Source organism: Acipenser ruthenus, chromosome 16 (genome assembly GCF_902713425.1).
Source record: "Acipenser ruthenus chromosome 16, fAciRut3.2 maternal haplotype, whole genome shotgun sequence".
NCBI classification, from domain to species: domain Eukaryota; kingdom Metazoa; phylum Chordata; class Actinopteri; order Acipenseriformes; family Acipenseridae; genus Acipenser; species Acipenser ruthenus.
In genome coordinates this window covers 13,156,777-13,171,814 of record NC_081204.1, presented here as the reverse complement: position 1 = coordinate 13,171,814, position 15,038 = coordinate 13,156,777, and the positions used below count along the sequence as shown (strand labels likewise).

The window sequence follows — 15,038 nt, the reverse complement described above, 5'->3', positions numbered from 1 at the left end:
AAGAAAGCTTATTCAGAAACCTGTTTAAAAAAAAAGAAAATTGTGTCTGCTTTTAAAACCTGTGGTTATTTCTAGTCAGCTATTTAAGTCTTGAACTTGAGCTCTTTCTGTCGCATTGATGCAGAGCTAAAACAAATTGTACTATTATAAAAAATAGTTTTTTGCAATGCAATAGTTTATTAATTACTTAAATTCAACAACAACAAAAAATAGCTTAAGGGTCCTAAAAAAAAGACCAAAATTGTAAAAAATGTTATACCATAGACACTTGTTTTGTGCAAACTGATTTTAGTAAATAAAAATATTCAATAATTATCAATCAGTTACAGACCATTTGGTAATGTTCACACATATGGAGGATCTTTTCTGCCACATTTTTAAATAGATAAATTAATTCATAAATAAATGTAAATCGAAATAAATAAATACAAGCAGAAATAAAGAAATACATACATTTAGATGTATTTATTTATCCACGCCCAAAGTTAAATGCCTGGTAAACACCCTTTATGAATATGGCCCACTACATCCAAATGCTTTTCATAAAATGGGAAGAAAGAAGGAAAAAAAGACAAATAACAAATGCCATACAGTGAGCTACCGTTATCTAATATTATTGGGATGCAGACCAACATAATACTGGCTCAAGTAAACAATAATTGAAATATAGGATCTCTGGAAATGTTTGTGTCCTTGTAATATCACTGCATTAACCCAGCTTTTTTTCCAACAGAATATGAATACCCAGCCTCAAATCCACAGATTGTTATCATTCAGTTCAGTGAAGAGTCTATTGTCCATTTGCTTATAAATAATGTGGTATTTGAACAATATATGTGATGCTGAATCAAAGCTGTCACTGAGGCAGCTCCATTCACACCAAGGGAACTGTTCCATTTCATTGTTCTGTTGTGCTTCTTAAGGCTGAGGTCAGCTCATATCTGTGATAGCAAACATCCCTTCAAAGTCAAAGGGGACGACAGCACCTGAACACTGGCTATTGTTCCACTCAATCATCTCAGTGCAGATTGCAAATCAGTTCTGTCCTCTGTTTCAGATCAGTAAACCCATTATTGACAAGGTCCAGAATGCACTGAAGATCGAGGGGGCTGACTACTCCATTATTCTTTCTGCAAGGTACATTGCTACATTTCTATCAGTCCGGATACTCATATTTTAACACCACACAACAACATGTGTTCATGCTTCTCACCTTAATATTGTTAAAAGGAGACTCTTTAGTATTGCATCATGGGCAGAGAGAAAATCCAGGTGTGTCTTTCCAATAGCTACATAGGTCTCAAGTGTACAGTTTTGAAAGAAACACATGTCATAGCAAACATGTATTTAAATTAACACATGGTGGACCATATTTTCAAAGCATAGGTAATGTTTTTTTTTTATTTTACTGTTAATTCACTGAAATCAAACAACTAAGAAATATATTTCAAGTTCTCTTCAGCACTCTCAATGTGTTTTGTTTCCCATTTTGTAACATAACATGTTTTTTTTTTCCTGTCAAAAACAAATAAAGAGAGAAAACACTTTAAAATATGGCCCAATGTCTGGTACTGCTTTAGGTTAAAGAGAGTTTATAAGCCTTATTTTCAGTATATAGATTATACTTGCATTTCCTCGTTTCATCTCAGCAGCATCTTCTGGGCCAATGCATGTTATTGGTTGAAAGTATGTCAGTCAATAAGGGAAGCAGCTGGTTGGTAATGACAGGAAAGAATCCATTTAATGGGGTGGGGCCAATTTGAACAAGCAACTGCAATACTAACTGAAAGCATTATGTAGTGCCAGATATAATGTTTAAAAAAAAATCAAATAAAAAACTTGTTATAAAGTGGAAGACAACCAGCACAGTCTCATAACTATAGCTTCTGACTGACACTCCCCTAACGGCCAAAAAAACTACAAAACAAAAGAACAACATTAAGAAACAAAAAGTGTTCCTCAGACATATGCAAAGTGTGTGTCTCATTATCCACCACAGATATTAAAATGCATAAAAAACATGTAATCATATATTTGATAGCTTAAAAGCAAGAAATGGCAAAACATGTCTGTGTTTCCCACTCAAGTATAGTAACACCCGGTCGACTGTAGAGATAGCACAGCAGGTGCAAAATGGCTGATTGGGGACCCACATTTTAATGAGATTCTTATCCCATGCATCCTGAATTGAATCTCTCTTTGGTTAGATGGGTTTTAATGTAAATCACTGATCTGGAATAATGTGTTTAATACCTGAGGTCAATTACAAGCAGAGAGCAAAACTTAAACGTACCAGTGGCTGGCTGGTTTGGCTGTCGCTCACAGAAAAGAACAAACAAGCTCAAAACGAGCCACTGCGATGCATATAATGCTTTGGCAGGGAGGCTGATAGTAAATTGTTCAGCATGACTTTCCGGCATAGTAAAAGGAAATACAGTTATTTTAAGCACAAGTCAAAAAAAAAATTCAAAACTACAAAGAAACAACTAGCCCTTAGGAGCCATCCGATTACAATTAAGTGTTGTGTTTTTTCAGTTTTTATACTGGTGCATTATGTCCTAGCTCGAGCATGCAGTATGTACCATCACTATTCTATTTCTAAATAAAGTCACCCCCAGCAACTTACATCATGCTTCTGGATTAGTTCCTACAACATCCAAGTGACTAGAGCCAGCCCAGATTGGCTTCTGGGATCTGATAAGGTATCAATGTGCTCACAATGTGAAATGAATGTCTGTGAATGTCTGAAATGAATGCTTTACCGAGAGCCGTCTGTATCACATGAATATAGAGATCTCCATTTTGATATGCTTGTACTAGAAGATGGCAGTCAGTCAATGATGTGTAATCTAATATGCATACAAGGGTTTGTGAGATTGCCATTTTATTGCTTGTACATTAATTGCAGACATTTTTGAATTTAGAGGATCATTGATTTTAATGGCTGTAAGCACCATGTACAGTTGCGTATTTGCAGATTCACAGAGCCAGTAAAGTATTTATTTCCCTGTCAGGAGGGGCTCAACGCTTTGTTAGTTCAAATTACGAAGGCTAATGGCTCTCGGATGCATTTTTTTTATGTCAAATGTAAATGCCCCAGTGTTACAATATTTTACATTTGTTTCAGAAAATAAACAGTTTAGATCTACATTGGACACGTGTTTAATTAAGATGTGCTTAATTCATCTCCATCAGCTGTTACTGTACAGCGCCGAAGTGTCGATTAATTTCCTATGCAGTGTTAATAGTTATTTTTAATCAGACTGTACAATTCAATTGCATAAGAGCTAGTAAGACTCAAGTACCAAATATTAAACTGTCATATATCAAACATCTTGTACTATACTTTTAGGTATTGGCACATTTAATCAGTTACGATCCCCCTAATTCATATCAGGTATAAACAATATAGCTCAAATGTTTGTCCACTTGAATTTTCAGTCAACTAAGTTGTATTTATAAATGGACAAAGCACTTCCTTGAGGTTTCATGCTTGTGCCCCTAATTGTGGTATTGCTATCCCTACTCAAAAGTAAATGCAGTACACAAACTGGGCTTTGGAAATGTGCACTATGAGGGAATCGTAATAGAAACATGGAACCCATAATTACATTTAACCACCCCTGGGGATACAAATAAAACAGAGGTGACCAGTAGAAAACTCCAGTTGCATCTGCTGTGAACCTGAATGGCCACTATTAGATCAATTAAATTGGAACGTTTCTGTAATACCATTGTAAAATCTTACAAAGTCAGTGTAAACTCCCTTTTTATGCAATGCGTGTTTAATTATCTGTATGTTCTTATGGTGCGCACTATATGAAATATTAGCATAGCCCCTCCTTAAATACCATAAAATGACACCTACTGGTGTCTTGTGTTTAGAAAGTTGTTGCAAACCCTTGTCAAAATGAAAAAAAGGACAGGGTCAAGGGATTTTTAGCGTTACAATCATAGCGTACTACCTCTATTAATTATAAATTAGCCAGTGTTAAACTATTTTGTCGATATTGAGCCTGTTGTAGCCCAATTATAACTGTGATTTCCAGTTTCTGGTCAGTGTTTGTCTCCTACTAATGATTTCAATCAGTTTCAATCACCAAATCATACATATTTGATTTCAACATTAAAATAATATAATGTAAAACACTGTTCTTTCTTTTATGTTAATTTGCAGTAACAAAAACAAACAAACAAGCGAAACAAAGATTTAACCCTACAGAAACTCCCTAATTTCCGTGTCCAGGCCACTACAAAGTCTTTTTTTGTTTGTGTACTTTTGTAAATAAACGGTGTAAGTGTGCCCTCTTGTGACAAAATCACATACAGCAGCACTATATTCATTTGATTCATATGTGGGTCATTCCACATCAAATGGACCAACGGTGCCCACCTCACTGTCTCAGATTATTTTGATATCGCATATGGACGTGCCTGGAGGTGTTTTAGGCAGAATCCCAAAATATTAGCTCTCAGCTCTCTTATTATTTTATAAGTTATGGTCCTATAATGGGAGGTGCCTGTAATGGATGAAAACAAGCACTGAAAAGGGGCCACGTGTGAGAGGTGAGATCTTTCAAAGCATTCAAGATATCTTCTTGATACTCGCTGCACACACAGGACAGCTCTTCCAGTTTAATATATTACCTACTGGTGACCATTGATGTTAATGCAATGCTGGAGCCAATTGTAGAAAAAAAAGTGCAATGATGTCTCAGATCATCCAGTGTGTGTCTTTCATTCCTGTTTATTAAGACATTTTGGCTTGCCATCCAAACTGTTTTGTTCAGTGGAGTTTATGAAAATCCAATAGAACTCAACTGGTAGAATAACTATGTGAAAAACATGGGAAAACTGAACAATTATCATGCGATAATTTTTATAAGGGTATACATTGAGCTTGGAAAATGTCAAAAATTAGTAAATGACTAAAAACTACAGTTGCTCTTAAGTACCATTTAACATTTTGAAATTGCAGCATTGTGGGCTTATAAAATGTAATTCACCAAATTGTACCTAACTTCATAAATCAGTAAGGCAGTTCTTACAGTTCTTCATCATGACTAATTTGACAGCATTGTAAAAAAAACAACTTTATATTGTAATATTTTGCACCACAAGATGGCGCTTTTCAATTTCTTTTATCACGCTTGAAGCTGTAAAGGCTTAGTATTGCTACATCATGTTGTTGGATTTAAAGTGAGAGAGTCCTATTTTGAAGCCAGTGTACAGTGATGTAAACCCCAGTCTTTCCATCTGCAGCGTACTAACTGGAAGTGAATCTTTGATTCCCGGGATGTTTAGACCCTGTTTATTTGTCTCTCAGCTCTTGCAGTGAAAGAGAGGACTGGTACCATGTGCTCAGCAGAGCCGTTGCAGATCATTCAAGAGGCCGAGCCAGTCCAAGCAGCAGTGAGGTAAATGCTTTCCCATGTATGTGGGCTTTTTGTCAAACAATACAGAAGCCCCTGTTAAAGAAGGTGAGGCTGTGTTCTGCTATACATTAATGACATGTGGATAAGCACAGTGCATGCAGACTTTATAAAGTTGAGCTTCACACACATGCAGTTAGGTAGGGTATATAAGACAGACACTCATTAGTGCGAGTGAGACAAGCTACCTGAATCCTCTCCTGACGACAGACCATCTCCGTACCCGAACTATCTCCCAGAGAATTAAAATGTAAACTTGGTTAAGTAAAATATGAGTTATGGTCATGAATGGACTGTAATGCTAATAGTGGGCGTTGACAACGGCTGTGTCATAATACTGAGCTCAAATTGATATTTTGATTTACCTGTTTACACAACGGAAAGTATTGTTTTGAAGCAAATGTGATATTCAAGTAATTGTAGCTAACAAAATAATTCCATAAGCATTTCCAATGTGCAGTTTTAAAAGAAACACATAATATGGCACACATGTATTTTAATTTTAAAACATGATAGCTGGTACTACTGTAGGTTAAAGGAAGCTCTCCATTTCTGTGCTAAATTCTTGGCTTACCTGTGCTGTCTGGGAGAGACCTCTGGCTTTCCTTCTTCTCTTGCACTAGGTTCTTCCTTTAGGGGAGGTCAAGCTCACTTCCATCCATGGAGGCCAGGCAGCAGCAGTCTTACCCCAGCGAGCCAGTCCCCAATGAGTTTGGGTAGACCCCTGTCCTTTCTTACCTTTCTTCTTTGAGTTCCCCATCGGGGAAGCAAAGCTCACTTCCAAGCTCCAGTGGTGGCTTCCCTGCGATCTTACACAGCGCACCTCGTTCTCTCATTCACACACACAGCCTCTGCCCCTGTCCAGTGAATAATATTGCCCCTCTGTTTCCAGGCCCGAGAGAAGCTGTGGATGTGCCTGGGTGAAAAACCCCCCACGCTGGTGCCTGTTTCCCATGTGATGATGTGCATGAACTGTGCCTCTGATTTCAGCCTCACCCTCCGCCGTCATCACTGCCATGCCTGTGGAAAGGTATGGTCATGAATCAGCTCACTCACATATTCAGCACGCTGCCAGTCTTTTGAGAATGTCTTTTGCTATATCTACCAAATGCGCTGTTGATTTCTGAGAGGGTGTTGATTGCATAGTACTGTTTTCGTGTATTGAAATAAACATATATGCTCACAGGTTTAAATATTTAAGCCACACATCGGGCCCAATTCAGAACTTTGAGGACTGTTTTAACCCATTGTGTGCAATTGTCTTCATTTTAGAACAGGCTGTTTTGTAATGTTACCTGGCATCTGCCTGTTATTTTAGTTTTCTCTTTAACTGTATTGTTAGGATAACATACTCTAATTTAGTTAACCACAAAAGTTAAATCTACATGAGTTACATAAATACAGATTGTGTTCTGATTTGGTGCTTAATGGGTTAAGAAATGTTTTTGAAGCTGATTTTAATTAATTTAATCAAGTTTGCAGTTCATGAAACCTTTTTCAACTTTTTAGAGTGGTTTTATTGATTTAGTCTCATTTTTCAAAGCACTGTTTGACCTCAATGATTATAACGCTAAAAAAAAGACAGTCAAATCCACCCACTTCACAGTAGATGCCTACAGTAGATGGGAATATGTGGGTTGTATGTACACATAGACAATTTGAATTCTCTTAAAGGTACAATGCTTGAAAAAAAACAATTGAAAGTAAAAAGCAACGCTAGTGTTTGTATTCTGTTATTTAATACAGACTGACCACATTCACCAAGAATTATACATGACTTATTTTAGACTGCTGGTTTCATTAACAGTCATCTCTACAGTTCAAAAACAACGTCATTTATAGGAACTTAAACAGGTCTTTAAATAACTAATAAGTGAAAGCTTTGAGAATAGGGACCATTGTTTACACTGTCATGCTGTAATGATATTCTTCATTATAATATGTAATAAATCATACAACATGATGTGGTTGTTTCTGATTTGATTCTGTTACTAAATTCAGATTTATTTTTCTAAATGACCTTGCTTTTAAAGAGGTCTTCATTCAATTTGTATTTTTAGAAAATACATCTTGTCCATGGTATCAAAAGTAATAAGAAAAAACAGGCAAACATTTTGTAATGGTAAAACTTCAGTATACAAGTAAAAAAAAAAACAGTTTTTTGTTGTTTACATCGATTGCATGTCTCCTGTATTTCTTAATGATTTCTATTCATTCCAATTCCTGTTTATTTTTTTCTTTGCAGTGGCAAAATGCTGCCAGATTAGTAGACACCACACAACTCAACATTAAAAACATGTTTTAATAAACATAGACTATATAAATGAACATATTAATCAGACTATATTATCACTCAGTAATATGTCTCTTATTGTTCTGGGTCTGGTAATGCATAGCTGCCCAAATCCTGAAATGATACCTTCTTCTTTCTTGCCTGCTTTTTCTCTCCACTCACAGTCCCTTCTGTTCTTGCCTAAACCCTATTTCTACTGGAAGCTGGTGCAAGGTTCAAGTGATCTTAAGGTTATTGTACATATATGCACACTTTGTAGCTGGCTGAATAAGTCCCTCTTTGCATGCAAGGCAGTGCATCGAAAAGAAGTTTTCTGAAAACTAGAAAATAAAAGTTTACAATTTCGGAGGGGTCCCTGAGCAGCTCACCTGGTAATAGCACGGATGCGTGGTGTGCAGGTGAGTCATGCAGTCAGGGGAGCGCAGGGGAGCGCAGGAGTCCCTCGACGTCGCTGGGGATTCCAGAGGGAGCATTGCATTATTTACAATTGATGAGAGTTTTCAGAACATCATCTGAAATTGGCAGTACTTCTCAGTTTTCCGAAAACTTTTGTTGTGTTTTGTTTGTGTAAATGCACTGTATGTTTATAAATGAATGTGTTTGTACTGTACCACCCGTGTATTGCAATCCAATGTGGATCTTTACTAGATGGTAGTTAGCTTTCTGTGGTTTGCAAAAAAGCAACATAAAGAGGGCCCTCATTTCTTTCTTTTTTGCTCTTTTGAACCTCCTGCAGATTGTGTGCCGGAGCTGTTCCAGGAATAAGTGTCCACTCAAGTACCTCAAGGACAGGCTCGCCAAAGTATGTGACCAGTGCTACACGGAGCTGAAGAAAAGAGGTACTTACAAATAACAAAAAAAATGCCCTGCATTCCTGATATGCTTACAAATACATTCTGGTCACCAAAGAAATGGACGTTTATAGCTGTCTGGAATTGTGAGCCGTTTGGATTCATGAGAACCTGTTTTGCCGGTAGCATTTGGGAGATGTAGTCTAAGGGTTTAATCAAAGGGCTACTGTGTAAGCTAAAATGTTCAGTTCCGTCTCTTATGGTAAGAGTCTTCTCATGAGCACTTTGGATGGGCAAGAAGAAAACCCAAAGTGTGAGATGAGAAGACACTCTCTTACTGTAAGAGCCAGAGTCAACTGTACATATAAACTGTACACAGAACGACCGGGTGGGTTATCTGTTTGTCATTATAACCCTAAGAATGGTTCTCTAATAATGTCTGACAAGACCGGTATTGAATGGAGTCATGTAACCCAGGAATGTTCATAAATTTGGCTGGTATCTCCTCCACAGGGGTGGAGTGCCCAACACCAGGCGATAACTTACTGTCCAGATCCTCAGGACGGCCCTTATCAGCTGTCTTCCAGAGCATCCACCCCACAGCACTGTGGAAACAGAGGAAAAACCCCTCTGCGCTGACACAGGTGAGGACAAACGCCCTTTCCAAAGCCCTCTGTTCATAGTTATCACTTTACAAACCAGTGCGAGGCTCCTGTATAGTTCAAAATTTGCTTTATTGAATTTGTATTCAGATCAGTGAAGCTTATAGTGCTTCTGCACTTGGAAAGGCATTGCTTTGCTACTACTTGCTTTACCTGGCTGCTGGGCGGGGGGCGGGTTAAAATCAGTTAGAAATCATGCCACAGGAGAACTATCAGAGCAACTAATCTATGAATGGGACTTGAGAACCCCAGTCAACATTGCTTAGAGACTCTGCAAAAAGTTTCCTAGTTTATTTACCTAAATAAAAAGTACTGAATCGACTGATGAAATTAATTATTTCCTTAACCTACAAGACTAATACTATCGTTCAAAATCAATTATTGTTTGGTAGTAATTCAAAATCAACCTTTTATTTATTATGTTAAAAAGTTAATAAGCAAAGATGTTTTAGGTAATCTTTAGGCAATTCATTTCTTAAAGTTCTGTGAATAGGGCCTGTTATGAGATATAAGATAAGGTTAAGGCATGTAAAATTACACCTAGTGGTGTTTATTTGCTACTGCAGCTAGAGCTCCAGTATTGTAATTGAAGCTGTCAATAAAGATCTCTGTTCTTGTTTTAGGTTGCAGCGTCTGCAGAGGGTTCCTCAATGAATGGCCCCCTTCGCCGCTGTAAGAGGAACAAGAGGCACTGGAAAAATCTATGGTTTGTCATCAAAGACAAAGTGCTGTACACTTATACAACCAGTGAGGTAGGGGGTCATACAGTCTCCTTTCATCCACATATTACAGACCTGTCTTATAATGAACTGAGATTGACAGGAAAACTTCATCTATTCAGCCTAGATCAATCAGTTTCTAGGAACCAGACAAGCTTGGATAATCCAAATGGCCCCATCTCATTTGTAAATGTTCTCATGTTCTTAAAATGTAGGTAACTCCAACTCAGTAAGGTTTCAAACTTATATAATACGATTGTGATCTTGTTTTTTCATTTATATTTTTATTTTTGTATTGTTTTGTAACTAACCATTTAGCAAAAATAGTTTGCCAGGTATTTCAAGTTTACATTATAGGCCATATTTATCTCAAATGGTTGCAAACACAAGCATATGCTCAGAACCGCCTGTGTTTGTACAGCTCTGCGTTTGAGGCTTTCGAATTTCATTATACCAGCAACTTTCTTTCTGTTCCCACTGGCACTTGACAAATATTTACAGTGAAGGAACAATCCAGTATCTATATTTGTGACTGCAGTGTTCATTTTGTTTGTATTCATTTCTGTCTTCCACTGTGTTTTATAGAGTTGAGTGTTGCAGGGGGTCATATTAATCGTTCTAGTCTGGTGTACCAACCGAACCAAGAGAGAATAAATATTTGAGTCCTTTTGGGGTTACAGGAGTGTTTTAAACTTTTTTGTAGTCAACAGGATGTGATGACTGAAGCAGAAAATGATACAAGTGCTTCTAAACAAGAAGGACACATTAGTTACAATAACTGGTATTTCAGAGCTGTAGCAAGTTATTGTTGTTTGAAGGACATCTGGAATATTATCGCTTCTCAGCTTGGCTTTATAATTTTTATGCTACAAAGGCAGGGCCTTTAATTGAATAATACTCCAGCTACCCTTGTCAGGATCGTGTACTGTAAGTAGCCCATCTCTGTTTTACAGTCTACAGTACCTGAGAGAAGACACATGAAGGGGTGATACAGTGAAGGGAATATGCTAACATCTATCTGCCTTGCAGGACAAAGTTGCAACTGAAAGCTTACCTCTCCTGGGGTTTACAGTGAAGCGGCCAGGGAAAGTGGAGGGAGGTATGGAGCCAGCCTTGGCGTTTCAGCTCTACCACAAGAAAACTCTCTATTATACCTTCCAATCGGAGGACGCATACACAGCACAGAGGTAACAACACCAGCAACATACCTTTCATACTGTAACTGCTGAAACTAGCTGTTCACACGACATTCACAACTCATCAAAACACATTGAAATCATTCGTAGAGTTTAATAATTACATACTTCAGAGGGGAATGACTGAACTTTGATTAGCATTATGCCATTCTCACAAGTCCCTGGTCTTTATTTACACTGTGATATATTCTGCCACAATACAGCAGGCTAAATATACAGTACTCATTTATTTTATAACTGCGGTTTGCAATCACATATCCATTTTCTTCAAATTATTGCCATTTCCTTTTCCTGTTTTTGTCTCCCAATTCTTACCTAATTTATTTTGTTATTTTGCAGATGGGTTGAAGCCATAGAAGAAGCTACTGTGTTATAGCACTGGCTATCTGAGTGGCCTTGGGTCACAGAGTTCTACATCTTCTTCAACATACATTCCAGAAACTCATGACACAAACCTGGGCTGAGCCTTGGAACTCATACACTGCAGTCTGTAACAAAGCATGCACCCAAACAATGAATGTAAAGACAAAAAAAGAACAACATAACCTGCCTTCACTCACTGCTGACTTAATGCAAGACATCTTCTGATGGAGATTGCGCACACTTGCACAACAAGTTCAATACTTTCCAGATGAGGTAACTTAATTTTTGTTTTATAACTTTAGTGAACTCCAAGAGGGACAAAGAGATGGCGCTGAAAATGAGTGTCTGTCTTTTATCTTATGAGCATTTACAGCACAGACAGCTGTAGTGCTGGCATGTCTATCCTGCAAAGACAATGTGCCAATGTGCCACGTGCCAAACCTTGCCGCAGTAAAGTCGTCCTCAAGAAGGCTGGGGTCTCCACAATGTCCACAGTCTCTGGCATCTTTAAAAGGCTTGTTATGGTTTTCTGGTTCTTTTGTTATATAACCTGTCCACCTACAGCTGTAATCCAGGACTCTGTCAGATTGAAATCCATTTACATACCATAACTAATCCAATGTGCAACCCAGCAAATATTAGCACATTTTAATGCAGTCATCTGAACACACAGAAGGCTGATAAATGTATGCGCTCCCGTTCACAACCCTGTGTATTACATTTTCTCCACTCAATGGCACACCTGACATCCTTAGTTACTACTTTAATTAAAAACAAAATCAAAACTACACTTTAAGCATAGTAAATCTTCACATGCCCCTGCTTTCTGTTAAGACGGTCAGATCTGAACCATGGTAAATGTTACTTCGTGGTGCTCCCCAAAAAGAAATGTTTGGAAACAGATGGCCCAGGTCACTTTAATCCTATGGTTTTGTAATGTATACAATGTTCAATTATTTTATCCAACTGATGTTTTTTCTACTTAATAGGCAACAACTGTCCTTCTACTTCTAATACGCTGCACTGTTCACTACTAAAGACCATCTTGTAATGGTCTTTATAGCACAGGATATTTCTATGAACCATGCTGAGCTAAAACTTTTTAGAAATATGTTTCAAGAGTGTAATGAAAAATGGAAGCAATAGAAGACATTGCCCAATAATGGTTTTGCATTATTGGTCTCAGCAATGCACGCAACCCAGACCTGATGGAGGCCCAATACATTTATATGGAGAAAACAAAAAATAAATGCTGTTTATATAATACCAAACCAGTAACAGTGGTTTATTTCACCAATCCATATTAATAATGTGTGGGTTTTTAATTGAGAATTCGTTTTGGGCAGAATTAAAATACAACTCCTTGGAAACATTTAAATGTGGCTGGCGGTTATGTAATCTTTCAACACATAACTCCATTATTGAATTATGGAGCCTTATGGCAGCACATTCTTTATATTGCAAAAAAAATCGTTTTTGAATTTATAATGCAAAACAATATGTATCCTTGGAATACATTTTAGGAATATATTGCTAAAAAAAAAGTGAAACAAATGTACAAGACAATAATGATATCAGAACTCTATAGAGTATGTGTATTTATAAACAGCAATGCAACAGAAACAGTCATGTTTTTCCTTTCATTGTAAAATCAAAACCTGCTTTTCAATGAAGTGTTCTTAAAGTCATTGGGCATTTTGCTTTTTGTCTGTCTTTACTTATGCCCAAGGCTGTATTTTTTTTTAACAGCTGTCACAGATTTCATGCTTTCCAGGAAATTTACCCATTGTTGTGTAATATGTAGTTCCCCCTGAAAATTTGCATTTCTGAAAGAATAGTTTAAATCTAAATATTTTTTTATTACTTAAAAATAAATACAGCAAACATTTGCCTTATTGACACACTATGTGTTAACTGCATTTAGGAACCTGGCAGCCGGTTTAGTTTGCTTCCTTTAAAAGATTGAACACACACTGCATAGAGCTGCACGATTTCTTTAAAATGTCTTCAACGAAAAAGACACCAGCTGCATCAAATATCGGAAATATTTCTGCTAAAGATCGCTCTGTCCAGTAAAAATCGAGGACTTATCACATGTTTGTTGCTATTTTTACTTGTATTTATGTTTTTATTTGTTTGATATTTCACTGATGCTGAAAACAGAATGTCTTTAAAAGGTGGACATAAAAAAATAAATACTCTACATTTTAGCATTTCCTGTTTTTCAGATAAGCCTTTAAATATTTAGGAACATTTGTTGTATAACAGCTCTAGAGAAAAATGGTCAATGTTGAATGTGACACAATTTGTTTCTGCTTTAATAAATATTATGTTTAATTGTGAACTATCTTGAAATATCTGTTTTTAGACCATGAAATAAGCCATTTTCTTTACTGTGAAAAAATAAGGCTTTGCTTCTGACCCTCAAAATGAGGGATTTATGTTAAAGGAAGACAGCAGAGTGTTAATCACAGATTACAAGAGGACTTGTCCACTCCTTCTCATTTAATATAATAGTAATAATGGATACATTCAAAAAATCCATTGAAGGCTTCCCTAACTATTTACATTTTGAGAACAAGAACTCCACTCAGTCAGCACTGACAAAGGTCACAGTGCACATTAATGCAACCGCACAGCTCAACTGGTTTTGTTAGGGCGGTGCTTGGCATTTATCTGTTTTTATATTTTTGTGTGTGGTGAATTGAAGTCCTGCCAAAACAGATAGGGCATGAAACTTACTTTATCTTTGATCTGAACTGGTGGCCATGTTTACTGTTTGTACAATTTAACAAAGCACAGGTTGTATGCATACACAAATGCCCAATAGTACTTCATTATCTACTAAGATATGTCTTTTAATGTTTAGTGTTGAACATTCTACTAAAATGGCCTTGCACATGTAAGTTGTAAATGTAAAACATTCTTTTGCTTTATTTTGCACTGCCAAAAACAAGGAATGCTATGATTGTCTCAGATTTTACTAAACCGTGTTTCAGACTGCACTCCAGTGACAGCAGTAATGCAAACCCGATGATGTTCAGTGACTGTACCTGCAGTAAAAGACGGAGAACCATGAAAATATTTTCTTGTAAAAATCAGTATGTAATGGATTGTATCTTTGTTTAAAGCAATGTGAAAATAATAATAATAATAAAAATGAAATCTTAAAAAATAACCTCATCTTAAATTACTAACAAGAAGCTGCACAGTATCCAGGTCTTTCTTTAAAGGGCAAAAACCCAAGGGGTCTGACACTGCCTAGTTTCCAGTTATATTGGTTATGGTGAATACTGATATCATTCTGTCTACAACTGTTCCTCCAGCAGGCTTACAAACCATTGACATAAGCATGTACAGTAGCACAGCATTTTAAGTTTTTTGGGTTTTTTTTTGTGGTCTCTGGGCTCGACTTTGAGGGGCACTAAATCTTGATTGACACTGAGAGGTAGGCAGGGAGGCCATAAATGAGCAGCAGGTAAACTCAAAGCACAGCACAGACTGTAAAGAGAGGTAGGTTTACATTTCCCTGGCTTGGTTACTATTGGTAACTGACCCTGATTGAAGGTAAATGGTACTGTT

General features: G+C 37.0%; 1 protein-coding gene across 3 annotated transcripts in view; it reads left to right on the top strand.

Annotated features, from left to right (window-relative positions):
- Positions 1–14,634, top strand: part of LOC117412436 (FYVE, RhoGEF and PH domain-containing protein 5-like) — a 69,918-nt gene extending 55,284 nt beyond the window's left edge. For 2 of the 3 annotated variants that reach the window (XM_058988860.1, XM_058988862.1), the window contains exons 14-22: positions 1,058–1,137; positions 5,327–5,417; positions 6,325–6,462; positions 7,890–7,955; positions 8,462–8,564; positions 9,030–9,160; positions 9,802–9,930; positions 10,927–11,084; positions 11,433–14,634. In XM_058988860.1, the coding sequence (XP_058844843.1) occupies positions 1,058–1,137; positions 5,327–5,417; positions 6,325–6,462; positions 7,890–7,955; positions 8,462–8,564; positions 9,030–9,160; positions 9,802–9,930; positions 10,927–11,084; positions 11,433–11,469 (933 nt within the window). In that variant the 3' untranslated portion in view covers positions 11,470–14,634. The remainder of the gene's footprint in view (positions 1–1,057; positions 1,138–5,326; positions 5,418–6,324; positions 6,463–7,889; positions 7,956–8,461; positions 8,565–9,029; positions 9,161–9,801; positions 9,931–10,926; positions 11,085–11,432) is intronic. The other variant, XM_058988861.1, reaches the window with a different exon arrangement.
- Positions 14,635–15,038: the final 404 nt, after the last annotated feature.